The sequence below is a fragment of the Leuresthes tenuis genome, unplaced genomic scaffold, assembly GCF_036924035.1.
Source record: "Leuresthes tenuis unplaced genomic scaffold, fLeuTen1.0.hap1 SCAF_6, whole genome shotgun sequence".
NCBI lineage: Eukaryota > Metazoa > Chordata > Actinopteri > Atheriniformes > Atherinopsidae > Leuresthes > Leuresthes tenuis.
The window spans coordinates 94,371-117,935 of record NW_027325360.1 but is presented as its reverse complement, the minus strand read 5'-3'; the positions used below and the strand labels follow the sequence as shown (position 1 = coordinate 117,935).

Here is a 23,565-nt window from a genome sequence, read left to right as displayed (position 1 = left end):
GTTCTCAAACATATCAATAACAAAGTAATACAAAAAGCACACTTTGTGTTTTCAAAAAAACGACACACGCGCACAGAGATTGTGTCCAATGACATGAACATAGTGAAATATAACACTCTCACAGAGCCATAACGTATCCACAGTACGCATGCTCAACAGAGCTGTTCAACCATCTGAACACAACTGCTGGGCTGAGCAGCAGAGTGAAGGACACTGCATGCTGCTGCTACCTGCGCGCACTGCAAAGCTCTCAGTTTAAAGGGCAAAACGGCGTTTTGCATTTATTATTTCATCAGAGCCCAGTTTCTCCGCGAGCTCTTTTTCAAACACGAGCAACGACATTCTGTTTCATCGCTATTGGCAGCAATGCTGGCTGGGTGAGGGGTCAGCTGCCTCTTTGGGTGGCACCGACACATCCTGGCACACCTGTGGCTACGCCATTGCTTCAGAGATGCAGTCCAATTCATTGTAATCATTATCCAATCCAGTTAATTAAATTCAAAATTAAAGCCAATTGAAAAACAATGGTTTTCCATCAAGGTTAAAGACCATTTTGTTCCTTTCTAGTTCTGTGGGTGTTCGCGGGATCTACACTTTATGTCGGAGTGAGACCTCTTGTCTCTACTCTCTGCTGCTGCTTATTGCGCACGCGCTGTAGCCACACAGGAAGTAAAGAAGAAGCATGCCTCCTTCCAGCCGCGAGCAGCAACAGCAGGGAGCGTGAGACTGTGAGAGTTCAACTTTTGTTGTTTCGGAGTCCAGTCCGACCCATCTCAGGTCAGAACCAGCAAGTCTGAATCCGGTTGGTTCCGTAGTGCGGAATAGCACGAGTTTAATTTTGTTCTGGTTTTGTCAGCTGATCAGTGGTCAATGATTGTAGCGCGAGACCCGGATCAGAACAAAGATGGCGGCCGGCCTGGGTCTGAACCGGGTATAGAACCAGTTGATCGGATTAGCACAGCTGTGGGTTGGTGTTCATTTTTGACCCAACATGCGGCTCGTTCTGCTTGTGAGCTTTGTCAAGCGACTATGACGTCATCACAGTGTGTCTCACCTGTACTGCAGGTGACACCAGACCCTCCTCTGTTTGATGTTGAAGAGAAACAGTTTGGACCTGAGCGGCTGGTTCTGAGATCATCAGAACATAAAAACCGTTCCTCAGCAGGTGTTAAAATCACACCTGAGATGGTCACATGACCTATTGCGTCATTATTTATAGAACAGAAACTGAGAAAAAACACAGAAGCAGTGTGTGAAAAACTAAGTGAACCTTTTACTGCTTCCACAGGCACTAAGAGGGTAAGTAGCAGCCAGCTTCTGCTGATCAATGCTCTGATTAATTGATCATCAGTCAGTGTGAGTAGCTCCATAAAAGTCTGTCAGTCTGTCAAAGGCCATCTGTCCCCCAGCTAAAGCTGGGCTGAAACTGGCTCATCAGCAGGACAAAGATCCCAAACACAGCAGCAGATCTACAGCAGAATGTGGGAAAAAGAAAAGAATCGAGGTGTTGCAACAGTCCAGTCAGAGTCCAGACCTCAGCCTGACTGAGATGCTGTGGTGGGACCTTAAGAGAGCTGTGCAGAAACCAAAGCTGCAAACCTCAATGAGCTGAAGCTGGAGAGAAGAGGGCCGAGATTCCTCCAGAACCAGGAGAGAGACTGAGAACGTCCCACAGGAAACCATCACTGCAGCTCACTGCTGCTGAAGCTGCTGGATCAGGGGTTCACTTAGTTTTACACTCACTGCTTCTTTGTTTTGTTCCATAAATAATGAGACGTCATGTGACCGTCTCAGGTGGGATTTGAACTCTTGCTTAAGGAGTTTTGTCTTTCAGTCTCTTTCATCTTCAGCTGATGAAACAAACAAGTCTTAAAAGATCCAGATTTTAATATTTTTGTCTCTGCTGTTGCAGTCTGTGACTCCGCCTCCATCACCTGTTACCATGGAGAATCCAGAGCTTTCCTCAGAGTCTCCTCAGAGAATGAAGAGGAAGTCGGAAGAAGAACTTCTCGGTCCTGTTGACATTGATACTCCTGAGAGGAGGAGGAGGAAGAAGAAGAAGAAGAAGAAGAAGACGGAGGAGGAGGAAGTCAGCCCTCCTCCCACGGTGCATCAACAGACCACCAAGAAAGCGAAGAAGGTGAAGGATGAGGTGGAGCCGAGCCCTGTTGTCATAGAAACCGGTGAGACTGATAAGAAGAAAAAAAGAAAACAGAGTGAGGAACAAGCATCTGAGGTTACCATGGAAACTACTCATATCAAGAAGAAGAAGAAGAAGAAGAGGGAGGAGGAGAGTGTTCCCATAGCAACAGGCATCAATGGGGAGCAGGATTCAGAGGTTACCATGGAAACTACTCATGTCGAGAAAAAGAAGAAGAAGAAGAGGGAGGAGGAGAGCGTTTCCATAGCAACAGGCAGCAGTTGGAACCAGGATTCAGATGTTACCATGGAAACTACTCATATCAAGAAGAAAGACCGGCACGAGTCACAGAAACGAGTGAAGCGGAAAGAAGAAATGGAGAAGAACACGAAACAGTGAGTTGTACCGATCGTTTCATTGTGATGTCAGAGATCATGTGACCGAACGGAAGAAGAAGAAAATGTTCCCAAACACGCCGTCATTAGTGTTGGGGAACATTTCATGTCAGAAACTTCAACCCTAACCTAAACACGGGACCGGTTCTTAAGGATGGAACGGTTCTGCTGGGCCGGATCACCAGGCCCTCTGATTGGTCAGTGAGTCAAACGGAGCCCGTCCATTGGCCGTTCACTGAGGCGTGTGAAAGGCGTTAAGCTTTGCACCTCCGTGCCGTAAAAACCAGTAAACTTAATATGTGCATGTGACGCAAATCAGTCCGACCAGAACCGGACTCATAAAACATGTGAGTCAGGCTGAAACCGGACCAGCAGACCCAGATAATCCAGCTGTGTTTGAATCCCTCACTCAGATGGTCCAGCTGCTCTGTTCATGCTCCAAACTTCCATCTTTCTGCATCTTTTAGTAAAAACGGTAAAGTTTAAGTGGTTAGACGGAGCGGTCCAGAACTGAGCTGAAACTGGTGTTGGCTCTGACATAATGAAGGTGGGTTCAGTTTAACCAGAGTTACAGGTGCTCCCGGGTTGGTTCAGGTCGGTTCTGCCGTCCATGGGACTGAATGTCCGGACCTGAGTGCATCCGCAGCGGTCCGAACCGACCCACTCAGTCCTCTGGGCGGTTGACTGGTGACGGCGAGGAGCCGAGGCCAACGTGGTTCCGTACTTTAAAAGTTCTGAATTGGTGATGTGCTTTCAGGTTGGACTGGGTGCTGGTGGAGGAGCTGGAGGAGTTTATTCCTGGGGTGAAGAACAAGTCTGTGGGTCAGATAGACCGACTTCTGCGATATGACCTAAAACGCTTCAGGAACTTCAAACGCCAAGGTACAGGTCAGAGCCCTGTGGGACACCGTTTCATTCCCGCTGCCGCTGCCTCTCAGTCGGTTCTGCTGACAGAAAGTCGGTTCTGCTGAAATAAAGTCGGTTCTGCTGACAGAAAGTCGGTTCTGCTGATAAAAAGTCGGTTCTGCTGACAGAAAGTCGGTTCTTCTGACAGAAAGTCGGTACTGCTGACAGAAAGTCGGTTTTTCTGACATAAAGTCGGTTCTGCTGACATAAAGTCGGTTCTGCTGACATAAAGTCGGTTCTGCTGACATAAAGTCGGTTCTGCTGAAATAAAGTCGGTTCTGCTGACAGAAAGTCGGTTCTGCTGATAGAAAGTCGGTTCTGCTGATAGAAAGTCGGTTCTGCTGACAGAAAGTCGGTTCTTCTGACAGAAAGTCGGTTCTGTTGACAGAAAGTCGGTTCTGCTGACATAAAGTCGGTTCTGCTGACATAAAGTCGGTTCTGCTGACAGAAAGTCGGTTCTGCTGACAGAAAGTCGGTTCTGCTAATAGAAAGTCGGTTCTGCTGATAGAAAGTCGTTTCTGCTGACAGAAAGTCGGTTCTTCTGACAGAAAGTCGGTACTGCTGACAGAAAGTCGGTTTTTCTGACATAAAGTCGGTTCTGTTGACAGAAAGTCGGTTCTGCTGACATAAAGTCGGTTCTGCTGACATAAAGTCGGTTCTGCCGACATAAAGTCGGTTCTGCTGAAATAAAGTCGGTTCTTCTGACAGAAAGTCTGTTTTTCTGACATAAAGTCGGTTCTGCTGACATAAAGTCGGTTTTTCTGACAGAAAGTCGGTTCTTCTGACAGAAAGTCGGTTTTTCTGACAGAAAGTCGGTTCTGCTGACATAAAGTCGGTTCTGCTGACATAAAGTCGGTTCTGCTGACAGAAAGTCGGTTCTGCTGACAGAAAGTCGGTTTTTCTGACATAAAGTCGGTTCTGCTGACATAAAGTCGGTTCTGCTGACATAAAGTCGGTTCTGCTGAAATAAAGTCGGTTCTGCTGACAGAAAGTCGGTTCTGCTGATAGAAAGTCGGTTCTGCTGACAGAAAGTCGGTTCTTCTGACAGAAAGTCGGTTCTGTTGACAGAAAGTCGGTTCTGCTGACAGAAAGTCGGTTCTGCTGACATAAAGTCGGTTCTGCTGACATAAAGTCGGTTCTGCTGACAGAAAGTCGGTTCTGCTGATAGAAAGTCGGTTCTGCTGATAGAAAGTCGGTTCTGCTGACAGAAAGTCGGTTCTTCTGACAGAAAGTCGGTTTTTCTGACATAAAGTCGGTTCTGTTGACAGAAAGTCGGTTCTGCTGACATAAAGTCGGTTCTGCTGACATAAAGTCGGTTCTGCCGACATAAAGTCGGTTCTGCTGAAATAAAGTCGGTTCTTCTGACAGAAAGTCTGTTTTTCTGACATAAAGTCGGTTCTGCTGACATAAAGTCGGTTTTTCTGACAGAAAGTCGGTTCTTCTGACAGAAAGTCGGTTTTTCTGACAGAAAGTCGGTTCTGCTGACATAAAGTCGGTTCTGCTGACAGAAAGTCGGTTCTGCTGACAGAAAGTCGGTTCTGCTGACAGAAAGTCGGTTTTTCTGACATAAAGTCGGTTCTGCTGACAGAAAGTCGGTTCTGCTGATATAAAGTCGGTTCTGCTGACAGAAAGTCGGTTCTGCTGACATAAAGTCGGTTCTGCTGAAATAAAGTCGGTTCTTCTGACAGAAAGTCGGTTCTTCTGACATAAAGTCGGTTCTGCTGACATAAAGTCGGTTCTTCTGACATAAAGTCGGTTCTTCTGACATAAAGTCGGTTCTGCTGACATAAAGTCGGTTCTTCTGACATAAAGTCGGTTCTTCTGACATAAAGTCGGTTCTGCTGACAGAAAGTCGGTTCTGCTGATATAAAGTCGGTTCTGCTGACATAAAGTCGGTTCTGCTGATAGAAAGTCGGTTCTGCTGATATAAAGTCGGTTCTGCTGACAGAAAGTCGGTTCTGCTGATAGAAAGTCGGTTCTTCTGACAGAAAGTCGGTACTGCTGACAGAAAGTCGGTTTTTCTGACATAAAGTCGGTTCTGCTGACATAAAGTCGGTTTTTCTGACAGAAAGTCGGTTCTTCTGACAGAAAGTCGGTTTTTCTGACAGAAAGTCGGTTCTGCTGACATAAAGTCGGTTCTGCTGACAGAAAGTCGGTTCTGCTGACAGAAAGTCGGTTCTGCTGACAGAAAGTCGGTTTTTCTGACATAAAGTCGGTTCTGCTGACAGAAAGTCGGTTCTGCTGATATAAAGTCGGTTCTGCTGACAGAAAGTCGGTTCTGCTGACATAAAGTCGGTTCTGCTGAAATAAAGTCGGTTCTTCTGACAGAAAGTCGGTTCTTCTGACATAAAGTCGGTTCTGCTGACATAAAGTCGGTTCTTCTGACATAAAGTCGGTTCTTCTGACATAAAGTCGGTTCTGCTGACATAAAGTCGGTTCTTCTGACATAAAGTCGGTTCTTCTGACATAAAGTCGGTTCTGCTGACAGAAAGTCGGTTCTGCTGATATAAAGTCGGTTCTGCTGACATAAAGTCGGTTCTGCTGATAGAAAGTCGGTTCTGCTGATATAAAGTCGGTTCTGCTGACAGAAAGTCGGTTCTGCTGATAGAAAGTCGGTTCTTCTGACAGAAAGTCGGTACTGCTGACAGAAAGTCGGTTTTTCTGACATAAAGTCGGTTCTGCTGACATAAAGTTGGTTCTGCTGAAATAAAGTCGGTTCTGCTGAAATAAAGTCGGTTCTGCTGACAGAAAGTCGGTTCTGCTGACAGAAAGTCGGTTCTGCTGACAGAAAGTCGGTTCTGCTGACAGAAAGTCGGTACTGCTGACAGAAAGTCGGTTTTTCTGACATAAAGTCTGTTCTGCTGACATAAAGTCTGTTCTGCTGACATAAAGTCGGTTCTGCTGACAGAAAGTCGGTTCTGCTGACAGAAAGTCGGTTCTGCTGATATAAAGTCGGTTCTGCTGACAGAAAGTCGGTTCTGCTGACAGAAAGTCGTTTCTGCTGACAGAAAGTCGGTTCTTCTGACATAAAGTCGGTTCTGCTGACATAAAGTCGGTTCTGCTGAAATAAAGTCGGTTCTGCTGACAGAAAGTCGGTTCTGCTGACAGAAAGTCTGTTCTGCTGACATAAAGTCGGTTCTGCTGACATAAAGTCGGTTCTTCTGACATAAAGTCGGTTCTGCTGACAGAAAGTCGGTTCTTCTGACATAAAGTCGGTTCTGCTGACAGAAAGTCGGTTCTGCTGACAGAAAGTCGGTTCTGCTGACAGAAAGTCGGTTCTGCTGACCCATATAAAGGCTAAAATAAGTTAACGAGTCTGATAGAGCTGAGCCGGATATTCGGCTGAAACGAGTCCTCGGTTCGGATGGATAAAGCACTTTTATACGAGTCGTATCTGTGCTCGGACTGAAGGAACACGGCGCCCCTCCCAGGGTTGGGGGTTACACACAGCTCTGTCTCTCAGGGGTCTTTTCTGTTAACATTCAGGGTTTCTTCAGCTTCCAGTTTGCTTTTACTTGGGTTTGTAGTTACTTCTAACCTGCAGAGTTAAGGTGGGGTCGCTCAGACGTGGCGCTCGGGTTCGGGTTTGGGTTCGGGTTTGGGTTTGGTTGAGTCTGAGAGTCGGACACTGAGGTCTTCAGATGTCTGGAAGGAACCGATCTGGTTATTTTACTGGTGGCGGTGAGTCCTCCGCTGGGACCAAATGTTCTGAATGATTTATTTTGCACCTGTGGATGAAATTAGGGATATTTTTAATTTGTTAATTATATTTTCAATTAGGCTGTGCCATTTATTTATTAGATCGTTTAACCATTTTTATTTGATCAATGCTTTTATCGTTGTTTTGACTTTAACTTATTAAACTTTCATCAAACACCCCTTTAGTTACGCCGTCTCCTGCATCAGGGAAAGTGCATTTTTGGAGTGAGGAAGGTTGCAGTCCTGTACATTATATGAAGGTGTTGCTGTTTCAGTTCTTCCACACAGAAACACGCTGCAACAACGTTTGCTCCAGTCTGTCGAAAACAACACGGCCGACTAGCAGCGATTAATCTATTCCAAATGTACAATCACTAACCCTGAACATGTTCCAGGTGTGGCTCTGCGGTTTGGGCGCTGCTCTGAGCAGGAGAATCAGCAAATCAGAAGAAACGTTGCAGACTTCCTGGCTCTGACAGGGATCAGCTCAGCCAGCCAGCTTCTGTTTCCTAAAAGGTTCAAAGAACAAATGGTGGAGATCAAGAGGCTGAGAGCACAGCATCACTTCCTGGAGAGCATCGGTGCGTATTCCTGGTCACCTGACTGATGACATCAGGTGTTGGTGTAAACGTCCTGTCTGACCCGTCTGTCTCCACTTGTCTGCAGCTGAGGGCATCCCTCGGACATGTGAGCAGGTTAGCATCAGAGCCAAGAAGATGTTTGACAGCGGGAACCACAGGGGAAGGTCAGACCTCATAGCAGAACCCTGTAGAACCTTAAAGAACCCGGTAGAACCTTGTATAACATGGTGTGTTCCTTCAGGTTCTCAGAGGAAGAGGTCCATTCCCTGACGAAGCTGCAGACTCTTCACGGTAACAACTGGAAAATGATTTCAGAGAAGATGGACCGTAGCATTTACGCAGTTGAGAAACGCTTCGCCTGCATCGGTAAGGCCCCATCCTGACCCGCTGACTCCAGAACCTTCAGAACCGGAACTCAGGTGTGACCCATTCGTTTATGTCCAGTGACAGGTCGCGGCCCGTGGAGCAGGGAAGAAGAAATTAGACTGAAAGACGCTATCCAGACTCATCTGCAAACTCAAGTTCAGCAGAGTCCGGCAGGTTCTGGTCTGACCCGAGACCAGCTGAGTAAAAACCTGCCCTGGAAGGAGATCAGCCAGAAGGTCGAGACCAGGTCCTGGGTACAGTGTCGCCTGAAGTGGTCAGTATTCCTGCTGTTCTAGGCCTGAGGTTCTGATACCACAGAACCAGAACTTTGTTTGTGGGACTTTTGGACCTGGTGTGGGATTAAGTGTAGCCTCATCCGAAATTACATCCACTTTATCAGCTGTTTCCTTAAAATGGAATCAGTCAGTTCAGTTCGGTTTTATTTATAAAGCACTAAATCACAACAAATGTCCTCTGAGGACACTTCAAAGATTCAGTCCAATTTAGGCCAATTTCAATAAAGTTCATTAAATTCTAAATTAGTCCACTTATAGCACAGAGCACTACATATAAAACAGTTTCCCAGCTGAGAAAACCAACAGATTAACTGAAACTTCTCTCTGATCCTGAGCTGCACGAGGCGACTGTGGAGAGAAAAACTCCCTTTAACAGGAAGAAACCTCCATCAGAACCAGAACCAGGAAGAAACCTCCATCAGAACCAGAACCAGGAAGGGTCCATCTGCCTGGACCAGCTGGGGCTGAGAGGACAGGAAAGAGGGGACAACAAGCAGCGTAACACCAGGCCAGAGATACCTGCTGAGAGAGAGAAACACAAGTTAATGACAGCAATGATGTCATCTGTACATGGAGGGAGGAGAGGTGCATCATGGGAGCTCCCCCAGCAGGCTGGGCCTATAGCAGCAGAACTATGGGATGTTTCAGGCTCACCTGAGCCATCCCTAACTATAAGCTTCATCAGAAAGGAAAGTTTCAGCCTGATCTTAAAGGTAGAGAGGGTGTCTGCTTCCTGAAGCCAAACTGGCAGCTGGTTCCACAGAGAGGGGCCTGATAACTGAAGGCTCTGCCTCCCATTCTGCTTTTAGGGGCCTGATAACTGAAGGCTCTGCCTCCCATTCTGCTTTTAGGGGCCTGATAACTGAAGGCTCTACCTCTCATTCTGCTTTTAGGGGCCTGATAACTGAAGGCTCTGCCTCCCATTCTGCTTTTAGGGGCCTGATAACTGAAGGCTCTGCCTCCCATTCTGCTTCTAGGGGCCTGATAACTGAAGGCTCTGCCTCCCATTCTGCTTTTAGGGGCCTGATAACTGAAGGCTCTGCCTCCCATTCTGCTTCTAGGGGCCTGATAACTGAAGGCTCTGCCTCCCATTCTGCTTCTAGGGGCCTGATAACTGAAGGCTCTGCCTCCCATTCTGCTTTTAGGGGCCTGATAACTGAAGGCTCTGCCTCCCATTCTACTTTTAGGGGCCTGATAACTGAAGGCTCTGCCTCCCATTCTACTTTTAGGGGCCTGATAACTGAAGGCTCTGCCTCCCATTCTGCTTTTAGGGGCCTGATAACTGAAGGCTCTGCCTCCCATTCTGCTTTTAGGGGCCTGATAACTGAAGGCTCTGCCTCCCATTCTGCTTTTAGGGGCCTGATAACTGAAGGCTCTGCCTCCCATTCTGCTTTTAGGGGCCTGATAACTGAAGGCTCTGCCTCCCATTCTGCTTTTAGGGGCCTGATAACTGAAGGCTCTGCCTCCCATTCTGCTTTTAGGGGCCTGATAACTGAAGGCTCTGCCTCCCATTCTGCTTTTAGGGGCCTGATAACTGAAGGCTCTGCCTCCCATTCTGCTTTTAGGGGCCTGATAACTGAAGGCTCTGCCTCCCGTTCTGCTTTTAGGGGCCTGATAACTGAAGGCTCTGCCTCCCATTCTACTTTTAGGGGCCTGATAACTGAAGGCTCTGCCTCCCATTCTGCTTCTAGGGGCCTGATAACTGAAGGCTCTGCCTCCCATTCTGCTTTTAGGGGCCTGATAACTGAAGGCTCTGCCTCCCATTCTGCTTTTAGGGGCCTGATAACTGAAGGCTCTGCCTCCCATTCTGCTTTTAGGGGCCTGATAACTGAAGGCTCTGCCTCCCGTTCTGCTTTTAGGGGCCTGATAACTGAAGGCTCTGCCTCCCATTCTGCTTTTAGGGGCCTGATAACTGAAGGCTCTGCCTCCCATTCTGCTTTTAGGGGCCTGATAACTGAAGGCTCTGCCTCCCATTCTGCTTTTAGGGGCCTGATAACTGAAGGCTCTGCCTCCCATTCTGCTTTTAGAAACTCTGGGAACCACAAGGAAACCTGCAGCCTGAGAGCAAAGTGCTCTGTTGGGGAAATATCCAACTGTGAGATCTTTAAGATGTGATGGAGCTCGGTCATTCAGAGCTTTATATGTGAGGAGAAGAATCTTAAATTCTATTCTGAATTTAACAGGGAGCCAATGAAGAGAAGCTAAAACTGGAGAAACATGCTCTCTCCTGTCAGATCTCAGCAGAACTCTGGCTGCAGGGTTTTGGATCAGCTGGAGGCTTTTCAGAGAATCTGTGGGACAGAACAATAATAAAGAATTACAGTAGTTCAGTCCTGAAGGAACAGATGCATGGAGCAGTTTCTCTGCATCACCCTGAGACAGGATGGTCCTGATTTTAATGATATTACGAAGGTGAAAGAAGGCAGAAACCTGTTTTATATGTGAGTCAAATGATAAATTCTGGTCAGAAATAACTCCAAGGTTCCTCACTGTAGGACTAGAAGCCAAGGAAATACCATCTAGAGTAACTATATAACAGGACAATTTCTCCCTGAAGCGCTCAGGTCCAAAGAGAACAACTTCAGTTTTGTCTGAATTTAAAAGCAGAAAGTTCTGAGTCATCCAGGTCTTTATGTCTTTAAGACAGGCTTGTAGTCTGACCAACCTGTTGGTTTCATCTGGTTTCATAGATAAGTACAGCTGAGTATCATCAGCATAACAATGGAACTTTATGCCATACTGTCTGATAATGTTACCTAATGGAAGCATGAATGAAGTAAAAATAATCGGTCCAAGCACAGAACCCTGAGGAACTCCATGACTTACTCTGGTGTGTGAGGAAGATTCTTCATTTCCAAGAACAAACTGGAATCTATCAGATAAATATGCCTTAAACCAGCCTAATGCAGTTCCTTTAATCCCAATAACATGTTCAAGTCTCTGTAACAGAATGCTGTGATCGATCGGATCAAAGGCAGCTCTGAGATCCAACAGGACAAGAAACAAGTCCGCTATCAGAGGCTAAGAGGAGATCATTGGTAACTTTCACCAGTGCTGTTTCTGTGCTATGATGCACTCTGAATCCTGACTGAAACTCTTCAAACAGATTATTTCTGTGTAAATGATCACAAAGTTGAACTTTAGACAAAAAAGGGAGATTGGATATAGGTCGATAATTAGCCAACACTTCTGAATCAAGAGTAGGTTTTTTAAGTAAAGGTTTAATTACAGCAACCTTAAAAGTCTGAGGTACATATCCTGTCAACAAAGACCGATTGATCAAATCCAATATGGAAGTATTGATTAAGGGGAAAACCTCCTTGAACAGTCTGGTTGGGATTGGGTCTAACATACAAGTTGATGGTTTAGAAGAGACTATTGCTGTTGTTAGCTCAGAAAGATCAACTGGGCAGAAGCCGTCTGAATACAAATCAGGTTCTAAAGATACTTCTAAAGCTGCTCTACTTGATGATACATCAGTGATAATAATGGGAAGGATTCCATTAATCTTCTCTCTGATAGAAACAATTTTATTGATGAAGAATCTCATGAAATCATCCCTGCTGACAGTAGTTCTGTCATTCTGCTCAATCAGACTTCAAAGTAAACCATGTGAACAACTCATAAATCCAGTTATTTTATTTTCACTTGGAGTTGTAGTGAAGTCGCCCCCTGCTGGTCATCAGGGACAACAACAGTTTTAGCTTGTTGTTGGGCTGGGGAGGATGTCCATCTCTGATATTCAGCCTGCGGTTCTTCAGGGTGACGGTACCACTGATCACACCAAAGTAAATACCAGAGAAACTAGGATTTAATTAGTTTGTTTTGGCACAGAGTTTAGTTAGGGTTGAAACCCTAACCCTAACCCTTCTGTTGGAGGTACAACCCCGACAGTCCTGTGGTCTGAAACAGCTTGGTTACATCATCAAATCCAGCCGTCTGAAATATCCACTGAGGGATCAGAAGTTCTGCAGACGTCTGGAAGCCTGAGAACGTCACAAGTTTCAAGTGTGATGTTTACTCTGTTTCAGGTTCAGCATCCTGCAGAGAAGACTGACTTCAAGCAGCGAGATCCTCAGTCGAGGAGCTGAAGCAATTCAGGCTAAAATCTGCCTCATCAACATGTAAGATCACATGACAAAAGTCCAATATGTCAGACCTGCTGTGAGTCTCCTTCCTGATACCAGAACCCACAAATAGTCATTTTTGATCATTGCAAACCAAACTCCATTAATGAAATCTAAACATTTTTACCAGCCGAGACAATTTCAGAACAACAAACCTGCAAACATAAAACCAGAACCAGAACTCTCGGGTTGGCAGCAGTGTTGGTTCATGATAGCCAGACAGTTCAATTAAATTCAATTCAGTTTATTTACGTAGCGCCAAATCACAACAAATGTAATTTCAAGATACTTCAGTATACACAGAGACAGTCAAATTTAAGCCAATTAGAGTCCAATTCATACAGAACCAATTACAAAAGTAGCCTGCTAAGGAAACCAGATTGGATCAGAACTTGTCCTTAGCGTGCACAAGGTGACGGTGGAAGGAGAGGTGCATCATGGGAGCTCTCCCAGCAGTTTAGGCCAATAGCAGCATAACTATGGGATGTTTCAGAGTCAATACAAATCACTTGATACATCAGTGATAATAGTGGGAAGGATTCCATTAATCTTCTCTCTGATAGAAACAATTTTATTGATGAAGAATCTCATGAAATCATCACTGCTGAGAGTTAAAGGAATACATGGCTCAACAGAGCTCGGACTCTTTGTCAGCCTGGCAACAGCGCTGAAAAGAAACCTGGGATTATTCTTATTCTCTTCTATCAATGATGAATAATAATCAGTTCTAGCTTTACGAAGTGCTTTCTTATACGTTATTAAACTATCTTTCCAGACTAATTGAGACTCTTCTAAATTAGAGGAACACCACTGTCTCTCCAGCTTTCTTCAGTCTGCTTTAAAGCAGCTGTGAATTATACCAAGGAGCCAACCTCTTCTGACTGATTACCTTCCTTTTCAGAGGGCAACATTGTCCAGTGTTGTACGCATTGAAGCTATAGTGCTGTCAACAAGAGAGTCAAGTTCTACTGGAGTAAAGTTTAGGTAGCCGTCCTCTGTCATATCTGCACATGGCAGTGAAGAAAAGGATGATGAAATCAACTCTTTAAATCTGGTTACAGCATTCTCTGACAGACACCTTCTATATGTAGAATTCTTCTCAGAAACCGTAAAGTCAAGTAATGTAAATTCAAAAGTTATTAAAAAATGGTCAGACAAGACAGAGTTATGAGGGAACACTGTTAACTGTTCACTCTCAATGCCATAAGTCAAAGGTCAAGGGTGTGATTAAGGCAGTGAGTAGGTCTGTGAACACTTTGAGAAAATCCAATAGAGTCTAATATAGAATTAAAGTTAATATTTAGGCGTCATTTTCAACATCTACATGAATATTAAAGTCACCCACTACAATGACTTTATCTGTACTCAGCACTAACTGGGATAAAAACTCTGAGAATTCAGACAGAAACTCAGAATAAGGGCCAGGTGGACGATACACAACAACAAACACAAGAGGTTTCTGTGATTTCCACTTTGGGAAAAACTGAGAATCAGTGATTCAAAAGAGCTAAAACTAATCTTGGGTCTAGGACTGATTAGTAACCCTGATCTGAAGATAGCTGCCACTCCTCCTCCTCTGCCTGTGGTTGGAGGAACATTTAAATAGTCAGAGGGAGTTGATTCATTAATGCTAACATGATCCTCCTGCTGCAGCCAGGTTTCTGTAAGACAAAATATATCAATATGATGATCACAAATCAAATCATTCACTAACAGAGACTTCGAAGGGAGAGATCTAATATTCAGCAAACCACATTTAATAGTTTGATGTTTTTGTTCAGTTAAAGTTTTTGTTTTAAATTTTTTTTGCACAAGAGGATTTGCTCCTTTTGTGTTTATTGACTGAGGGGGGGGCAGCATCAGGTGGGAAGCCGCAGAGAAGTGTGTAAGACTACAACTCTGCATCCTGGTCTCAACCCTGGGTTGTCATGTTTTTGGATGACTAATAAATTCGTCCATATTTCTAGAAATGAGAGCCGCTCCTTCCAAAGTGGGATGGATGCCGTCTCTCCTCATCAGACCAGGTTTTCTCCAGAAAGATTGCCAATTATCCATGTAGCCCACGTTGTTTGCTGGACACCATCTAGACAACCAGCGATTGAATGAGGACATGCGGCTAAACATGTCATCACTGGTCAGATTTGGCAGGGGTCCAGAGAAAACTACGGAGTCCCACATTGTTTTGGCAAAATTACACACCGATGCAACATTAATTTTAGTGACCTCCGATTGGCGTAACCGGGTGTCATTACCGCCGACGTGAATAACTATTTTACCGTATTTCCGCTTATCCTCAGCCAGCAGTTTTAAACAGGATTCTATGTCGCCCGCTCTGGCCCCTGGAATGCATTTGACTGGTCGCTGGTGTCTCTAATGCCACGTTTCTGACTATAGAGCTGCCAATTACCAGGGTTTTGATCATTTTCTGCTGATCAACTTCAGTGCTGATGTTAAACCTGCTCATGAAAGCCACTGACCACAGTACTGTGTGCACGTGTGTGTGCACGTGTGTGCGGGTGTGTTATAGGTTGTACCAAAAGTCTGTGGACGACATCGCAGACATGGAGTGGGATGAAGTTTCTCAGGCGCTAGGGTAAGGTCATCTGACAGTATTACTACAGTACTACCACAGTACTACTACAGTATTACTACAGTATTACCACAGTACTACCACAGTACTACTACAGTATTACCACAGTACTACTACAGTACTACCACAGTACTACTACAGTATTACTACAGTATTACCACAGTACTACCACAGTATTACTACAGTACTACTACAGTACTACCACAGTATTACTACAGTATTACTACAGTATTACTACAGTATTACTACAGTATTACTACAGTATTACCACAGTATTACCACAGTACTACCACAGTACTACTACAGTATTACTACAGTATTACTACAGTACTACCACAGTACTACCACAGTACTACTACAGTATTACCACAGTACTACTACAGTACTACTACAGTACTACTTACGGACTGACTGTGGTTGTGTTGCAGTAAAATGACCCGCGTTTCTGCTCAGAAGATGTTTCACAGACTGAAAGTTTCCAAAGTTCCACACTGGAACAGTTTGTCCTATGGAGGTAAGTACAGTACTACAGAGTACTACAGAGTATTACAGAGTGCCACAGAGTATTAGAGTATGCCATTAACCTGTCGACCAATCAGAAGGTGTCGTACAGGTGTCTCAGGTTCTGACACGCCCCTCTCTTCCTCAGAGATCATCGACTTCCTGCACAGACATGTGGTTCCTGCCCTGGAGGTGAAGCTGAGCAGGCACAGGGAGAGGGTGGAGCATCAGGTGCAGCAAGTGGAGGACAGGTATCACCTGTCTGACCTCTTCTCAGACACCAACTACGATGATGAAGTAGACAACAGCTGACTGTCAGCCAATCAGGACGCAGGAGCACAGCTGCTTCAAAGACTAACAGACGTTTGTTCTTAGGGGCTCTGATTTATTGATCAGTCATTGTTTGTAAATCGATGTTTTAAACTTTTTTTTACATTTTCAGTCTGAGCTGCTTCTGTAACACCTGCACACTGATTTCTCTCAAACTAATAATTACCAAATCCATTAATGACAGAGTTTCATTCACTAATTTCTGAGGTGAATCAAACTGTGGAACAATAATAAGAAACAATACTCAGTTGTGAAAAATCGATATTTAGTCATCAATCATTTATTAGTTCAACACTGAACAGATCAGGCATCCTGAGGTGATCAATAACGTTTACAGGTAACCTGCAGCTATTGACCAGATAAAAACAGCCCTGATCCCTCGGCCCGTCGCTGTAGGGCATTGTGGGTACTGTAGTTCATTTGTTGCTTATGGTGCGAAGGTTGCCCGACCTCTTCAGGATGTTGGGGACGAACAGGAACCCCGACGCCCGTTCAATGGTTTCTATGGGAACCAGGAAACGCTCTAGAGGAATCTTGTCATCAACCGGTTCATTTGGTAATACATACGAGCGAAGCTCCACCCCCCTGCCGTCTGCCTGCTCCAGGATCAGCACCTGAGGAGACAGACAGGTGGACTCAGCTGACAGACATCTGTCAGCGATGACATAATCAGACAGGTGAGGTCTACCTTGAAGAAGTGTGTCGGCACGGCAACGTGGTTTTTTCCAATAACCTGATATCGAACGAAGAGTTTCCCATCAGCCTCGGGTCTGAAATACAAACACACCTTATGATGTCATCCTTTGGTCTCGTCCCTGATCACTGAGAGGAAAACTCACCTGGGCAGGTAGAGTGGGCCAGAGGAAAACTCACCTGGGCAGGTAGAGTGGGCCAGTGCAAACATAGACATTGAGGTATTGTTTAGTGAGAGAGCGGCAGAGCTTCTCCAGATTGTTCCAGGAGTTCTGGTTTAGGTGAGGGTTCTGGACACAGACACACACTGTTCAGGCAGCAGAACCCATCAGCCGCTGTGACACACACCTGGAGTTAAAGCTGCTGTGTGAACATCACCTGTGGGGCCACATTGCTCAGGTAAAAGGTGTCCTCCATGGCCTGCTGACTCCACTTGTGATTGGCTGCAGCAGCCAGGTGACCTCGGTCGAAGCCACTCCCCCTGTAATCAGCATTCGTGGCCCGGTGGAAAACATGCACGCTGCCAAAGAAAAAGATCAACAGAACCACCTCTGAGTGGAGATTCTGGCTTTGTTGGGCTGATTCTGACCGACAGAAATACACCTGTCAGGTGGAAACTTCACCTGTTGTCTTCTTTGAAGTCGCAGTACTTCCTGTCTGAGGCGCCCGTCAGGGACGCAGGGTTCAGCCTCTCTATTACCCATGATGCAGTGCGGGTGCGGGGATCGTATGACGTGACGTAGGACTCTCTCGTCTTGATGTTGGCCAGTGAGGGGAAACCGTATTTCATCACAGCTCCAGAACTACCTGGACTCACCTGGAGGAGGAGACGCATCAACTGATCAGTCAACTGATCGATCAAGGTTGTGAGATGAAGAGACGGAGCAGAACATTTGGTTCTGAAACAATGTTGACTGTGAAACCCCGCCTAGTCTCTCCTAAAGTCCACCTCGTCCCTCTGACTCTCCTCTTTCTCCATAAACTGAATTTATCTGAGGTCAGAACTTGCAGATTGGGTCTGAAGATGGAACAAAAGAGCATCTAAGAGGTTCTTTAACTTGCTGAATTGGAGCTGGGGGGGTGTCAAAAATGACTACTAACCTGTTGCCTGTAAATATTGATTAAGTCTAAAAAAGACTTCTCTAAATTTTTTGTCAGAAGTGGGAGCTTGAAACTGGTCTGCAGTTATTTCTGTCTTATTAATCTAAGTTGGGGTTTTAATGGGAGGTTCATGGTTACAACAGGGTGAAACAGCTCGACTAATAAGACTGATATTAATGATAAGAGCAATAAATGATGCTGCAGAACAAGAGAAAACCAGACAGGGATTGTAAGGAGGTAAGAAATCCTCCCAGCTCAGGACAGAGAGGGAGAGCTGGAAGGAAAACTGATATAGCTTTCAAATATCTGGTATGAAACCTGAACCATGAATATTGTTGGACCCAATCATACATTTATTGATGTCACTGTTGCTTTTACTGGTCAGTGTGTAGCGAAGGAATCTGCTATGTTCGGCTGGTGATGCACGTCACATTAAAGTTGAAGCCAAATCCATCCGTTCGTTCTCACCTTTTATAACCGAGCATGAAAATTAATATACAGAGATTTGTGAAGAAGAAATTCAGTCATCATCCTTTCTGGTAGCAGTAATTAGCTAGCTCCTTAGCTAGCTCCAGCTAATTAGTCCACATGATGGAGGTCAGAGACTTTGGTTAAGAACTTTCTAGAATCAGGGTACAAGTGTAGAAGCCGTCTGTCTTTATTTCCAGAATAATAATTTTGTGAAGATATGAAGAGTTTGGGTTATACAAAAGAAAAATACAAACAGTTTCTCTTTTTCCGCATCGAGTCCTTACCGTAGTGTTGGTTAGCAAACTCCTCTCTGAGGAGTTTCCATGTTCTCCCGCTGGTGATTCTAACCTGACCCAAACAGACTGAGTGTAGAAGATGGACAGGGGTTAGGGTTAGGGTTAGGGTAACCCCCTAACCCTAACCCTTATCTAACAGAAAGTGGACTTACATTTGGTATTTGGCTACTGTAATCCAACATTTAGCGTGTGTCATTGGTAACTCTCCCTGCCCCACACAGGTTTGATGTCTTTACAAGAACATTGGAATAACATTTTTCATCAGAAGATTATATGACCCCCCCCCTCCAGCTGACAGGGGCAGAACCCCATCTGTCCACCTTAGACTCCCTGCCTGTCTCCTGTCTCAGTGTTCGGCAGCTGAGTTCTGGTACTGCTTTTCCTGGTCTCACAGGAGCCACAAAGTCCAGCAGGTGTCCTTGGGTTGGACTGATCTTAGCCCAGGTGTCAGCATGAAGGAGGTGGAGACTCACCCCCATCAGGTCACAGTCAAAGGGAACTTTACTATCATCTCAACCATATAAAAAGAGACGAAACAGCACAGCTCCACAGTTTAACAACTTGTAGTGCATATATGTTAGAGTAATAACAGTAAATAAGATAATAAAAATATATCAGTGCAAAGCCAATACAATGATATATGATAATGAATTTATAATGCAGCATAGTGGCTGCAGGATTAGTAATATCCTGACCCGGTATATCCAACCCCACCTGGACCGGGACCAGGTCTGAGTCATCAGACGGTAAGGTGTCCTCAAAAGTACAAACGGACACGAATACAAGCGCGCGCACACTCTCACCGTTAACTCGGAGGCCTGGACCGTCGGAACTTCCGGTACCGGGAGGACCGGCACATGGCTTAGAAGGCCGGGCCTCTTCTCTTCCTGCCGGCCTCTGTCGCTTAGCAAGCGGGTCGCCAAGGATCCGAGTCCCGCTCCCAACACCAAGGTCGCTCCTGTCTGACACAGCCGCCTCATGCTGCTGGTGGATCAGCTGCTGCTGGCGCACGGTGATGACGTCAGAGGAGCCGCTAACATAGATATGAGCCGCTAACAGCTGCGTTCTCCTCGGTGGTAATACAGTAGAAAACAGAAATGATGTGGCGCACACTTATTTTCATTCATTCCTCTGAATGAGACTATGCTGAGTCTGCTCATCCAGGTTCTGGCTCCGTTGGTTCTTTCCAGTTCCGTTTCACAGAGAAGTAAATCAGATTGTTGGTAAAATGTTTTTTTTTAGGTGAGACTGAGTTGTACATATGTGGAGAGGTAATTGTTCCACCATCAACTCGCTGTTTTCAGTTAGTTCTTGGGAAGTCTCAGAGCATCTGGTTTGTTTGACATCAGACCTCTGCTGAACTAAGCCGGAACAACTTTTTCAGCTCTTTTGGGGATGAAATAAGGTTTCACCTCTGCAATAACTGTCACTTATCAAAAATAGTTTAATTGGCTGCACTGATCTGTTTCTCCATTTTAAAATTATTTCCAGATTTCTTAACACAGACTTAACAGACGACAACAAGGAGCCATATAATACCTTCATGTAAGCCTTTCCACCTCCTCTCTCTTAACTGCTCAGACACTGATGTTCTTGCAGTTTGTCAGCAGGTGGAGCTGTTTCTTCCACCCTCATACCCACCTGCTGCTCCACCTTCCTTTGAATCTTCATTCTTACATACTCCACAAACCATCAACGGTTCAAATAACCCTGTCTTCCTCCACCAGTCACACAGTGGTCCACCGTTTTCAAACCTTGTCCGCGTGAACACTCCCACAGCTGCTGTAAGATCTCCTCCTTCTAAAATCCTACAAGGAAAAATCTTGTCACTGATCATCAAATAGATCCATTTAACTGAAAATTGGTGACATCGTGACTATTACATCACTGAATTCACCTACACCCCCTGCTCATACAGATTTCCAAACGGCCCCAAACACTGGCAGAGGAGAACTGGGAGCCATGGCCAATTCTAACCTTCCAGTAAATCCAAATATTTGCTGAGATATGACAGTAAGAAACAGTTAAAGCCATTGGAATGCCTTGTTCTGTCTTCACACTCTAGTCTCAGACATCACCTCTGTGTTGGATTGAATTTTCCACCTGGCCTCTGTTCAGAGTTTTCTGTTATTCTTTATCTGAGCTAGAGCTCAGTGCCAAAAAGATCATTGTTGTTGGTCATTTAAATATCCATGTTAATGTTAAGAGCAACTTTCTCTGTATGACTTTTCATTCCCTGTTGGATTCAACAGTTTATGGGATCTTTCTCGTCAGATTTAAACCCTCAACGACCATGTCTTATCTCAAAGAGCTCATTGTTCCCTGCTGCCCCACCACAGCTCTCCGCTCTCTGACAGCAGCCCTAATTGTGGTTGTCAGGGTTTCCAGGTTTCCTGAATTTGGCTCGGTTTACTTTCACACTATCACTTTTGACAGTGAAATGTGCACAAGGATGAAACCCAGCTCATTGATTGATCAGGACATCTAGTGAAGACTTTCATTTTAAGCTTCAAACTGAAAAATGTCGCACCCGCTGTTTGAGTCAGTTACAGGAGCGACATTCATGAAAAACACCTGACAGGTGGATCAACCTGATGACATCACAGTGTGATGTCAGACTTCAACAGAAAGTCAGCTGAGTTCAGTTGAAAGAAACGACAAACAAACTTTTCTTCAGGGTTATTTTGTTTTTAATTACATCCATCTGTGGTGGGCATGGCTTAGTGTTGGGGGGCAGATTCAGCTAAAGGTGGAGGTCACCAGGCTGATAGTCAGCAGGTAAACGTGTAATGTCAGCATGGAGGAGGAGTTCAGGGCATCATCTCGGCAACCACTCTTCTTCAGACAGACACTCCGCTCACAGAACTGACCTGCAGACACATGACATAATCGATCAGAGCTGTTAGACCTCCAGGCCCCGCCCACACCCCCTGAGCAGGTGTGCGTTTACCTGTGAAGGTATCTGGACAGAGACAGCGCTGGAAGTCACTGCAGGTTCCTCCATTCTGACAAATCAAACGCTCTGTGTCGCACATGTTCTCTTGGGGAGGAACAAAGGAGGTATTGATTATAGATCATGTTTCACATCGGGAAAGAGCTACGGAAGTATCATTGCCTTTTGTACCTGTGCAGCCAGTTCCAGCTCCTCTCCAGGTGTATCCTGGTAGACAGGTGTTGCAGCGCCTCCCTGTGGCTCCATCCTTACAGGGACAGAGACCGGAGGCAGAGCAGTGAGGAGATGCGCTGCCGTCTGCATCACAATCGCACTCTGAGGACACACACATTCATTATCTTCATCCTGAGTTTTCATCCAGCTGACATGTTAGTGTGACCTTTGACCCCAGATATGTTAGCTTTCAGCTCGACACTAAGAGCTCTGAGACATTTTCTTTTCAATCACATAATCACATCTACCTATTTTCATGACACAAACTGGACAAATGAGGCTTGTCTGTAAAAACAGACAGAAACATTCTCAGCAGGAGTTTCTGCTTGTCTCTGATACACAAAGCTATCAGTGTAACCACTGTCTGGTCTGTCAGGTTTCTTCAGCTTAATCAATCCATCCATCATTTGCTGCTTCTCCGGGGGTCGCGGGGGCAGCATCTTGAGCAGAGAAACCCAGACGTCCCTGTCCCCGGCCACTTCCTCCAGCTCTTCCCGGGGGGACCCCGAGGCGTTCCCAGGCCATCTGGAGATAGAACACCTCCCCAGGGAGGCGTCCAGGGGGCATCCTAACCAGATGCCCAAACCACCTCATCTGACTCCTCTTGATGCGGAGGAGCAGCGGTTCTACTCCGAGCCCCTCCCGGATGACTGAGCTTCTCACCCTGTCTCTAAGGGAGGCCCAGACACCCTGCGGACAAAACCCATTTCGGCCGCTTGTATTCGCGATCTCGTTCTTTCGGTCTCTCCCCACAGCTCCTGACCATAAGTGAGGGTAGGAACGTAGATTGACAGGTAAATCGAGAGCTTTGCTTTCTGGCTCAGCTCCTTCTTCACCATGACGGGTCGGTGCAGAGCAACACTGCAGATGTTGCACCAATCCGTCTATCAATCTCCCGCTCCATTCGTCCCTCACTGTGAACAAGACCCTGAGATACTTGAACTCCTCCACTTGGGGAAGGATCTCATTCCCAACCCAGAGAGAGCATTCCACCCTTTTCCGGCTGAGGACCAAGGTCTCAGATTTGGAGGTGCTGATTCTCATCCCAGCTGCTTCACACTCAGCTGCGAACCACTCCAGTGAGAGCTGAAGGTCACGGCCAGATGATGCTAACAGAACCACATCATCCGCAAAAAGCAGAGACCCGATTCTGAGGTCGCCAAACCAGACCCTTCCACGCCCTGGCAGCAGCAAGAAATGTCCATAAAAATTATGAACAGAATCGGTGACAAAGGGCAGCCCTGACGGAGTCCAACCCTCACCGGAAACGTATCCGACTTACTGCTGGCAATGCGGACCAAACTCTGACATGGGTTATACAGAGACCGAACTGCCCCTATCAAAGGGTCCAGCACTCCATACTCACGGACTCCCAGGTGGACACAGTCGAATGACTTCTCCAAGTCAAACACATGTAGACTGGTTGTACGAACTCCCATGCACCTTCCAGGACCCTGCTGAGGGTGTAGAGGTGCTCCACTGTTCCACGGCCAGGATGAAAACCACACTGCACCTCCTGCATCCAATATTCGACTATCCGACGGATCCTCCTCTCCAGTACCCCCGAATAGACCTTACCAGAGAGGCTGAGGAGTGTGATCCCCCTGTAGTTGGAACACACCCTCCAGTCCACCTTTTTAAAGAGGGGGACCACCACCTTGATCTGCCAGTCCAGAGGCACTGTCCACTCGATGTTGCACAGGCGTGACCAAGACAGCCCTACAACACCCAGAGCCTTAAAGGACTCTGGATGGACCCCATCCACCCCTGGGGCCTTGCCACCAAGGAGCTTTTTGACCACCTCGGTAACTTCAGCCACTTGGCTGTATATGAAGCCTCTACAAGAATCATCTACCTGAGGCCTTTACCTGAAGTCTGCACTAGAAGAATCCACTTGAAGCCTCTAT

General features: G+C 45.9%; 2 protein-coding genes across 4 annotated transcripts; one reads left to right on the top strand and one right to left on the bottom strand.

Moving 5' to 3' along the window:
- Positions 1-685: 685 nt before the first annotated feature.
- Positions 686-16,042, top strand: LOC140309274 (transcription termination factor 1-like). 2 transcript variants are annotated; one of them, XM_072387085.1, is made up of 11 exons: positions 686-777; positions 1,913-2,535; positions 3,293-3,417; positions 7,536-7,721; positions 7,807-7,885; positions 7,963-8,087; positions 8,166-8,361; positions 12,415-12,507; positions 15,038-15,103; positions 15,529-15,614; positions 15,750-16,042. In XM_072387085.1, the coding sequence occupies exons 2-11, from the start codon at positions 1,943-1,945 to the stop codon at positions 15,911-15,913; spliced, it is 1,713 nt and encodes a 570-aa protein (XP_072243186.1). In that variant the 5' UTR covers positions 686-777; positions 1,913-1,942; the 3' UTR covers positions 15,914-16,042. The 2 variants fall into 2 exon arrangements, with proteins under 2 accessions (XP_072243186.1, XP_072243187.1); XM_072387086.1 differs by having other exon boundaries at positions 698-728.
- Positions 16,043-16,199: 157 nt separating this feature from the next.
- Positions 16,200-19,504, bottom strand: endog (endonuclease G). Of its 2 annotated transcripts, XM_072387087.1 has the most exons (6): positions 19,296-19,504; positions 17,248-17,441; positions 17,003-17,144; positions 16,805-16,914; positions 16,620-16,701; positions 16,207-16,545 (listed from the first exon to the last, which is right to left on the bottom strand). In XM_072387087.1, the coding sequence occupies exons 1-6, from the start codon at positions 19,470-19,472 to the stop codon at positions 16,348-16,350; spliced, it is 903 nt and encodes a 300-aa protein (XP_072243188.1). In that variant the 5' UTR covers positions 19,473-19,504; the 3' UTR covers positions 16,207-16,347. The 2 variants fall into 2 exon arrangements, with proteins under 2 accessions (XP_072243189.1, XP_072243188.1); XM_072387088.1 differs by lacking the exon at positions 16,620-16,701 and having other exon boundaries at positions 16,200-16,582.
- Between the last annotated feature and the right edge of the window lie 4,061 nt (positions 19,505-23,565).

Bases quoted from the DNA above. Each gene is read 5' to 3' on its own strand.
- endog (XM_072387087.1), bottom strand. From the start codon at position 19,472: ATGAGGCGGCTGTGTCAGACAGGAGCGACCTTGGTGTTGGGAGCGGGA. The intron at 16,915-17,002 runs GTGATGTTCACA...GTCTGTGTCCAG, and splicing joins TGAGCAATGTGGCCCCACAG to AACCCTCACCTAAACCAGAA. The intron at 16,546-16,619 runs GTAGACCTCACC...CTGTCTCCTCAG, and splicing joins TGCCGACACACTTCTTCAAG to GTGCTGATCCTGGAGCAGGC.
- LOC140309274 (XM_072387085.1), top strand. From the start codon at position 1,943: ATGGAGAATCCAGAGCTTTCCTCAGAGTCTCCTCAGAGAATGAAGAGG. The intron at 7,886-7,962 runs GTCAGACCTCAT...GTGTTCCTTCAG, and splicing joins AGCGGGAACCACAGGGGAAG to GTTCTCAGAGGAAGAGGTCC. The intron at 15,104-15,528 runs GTAAGGTCATCT...GTTGTGTTGCAG, and splicing joins GAAGTTTCTCAGGCGCTAGG to TAAAATGACCCGCGTTTCTG.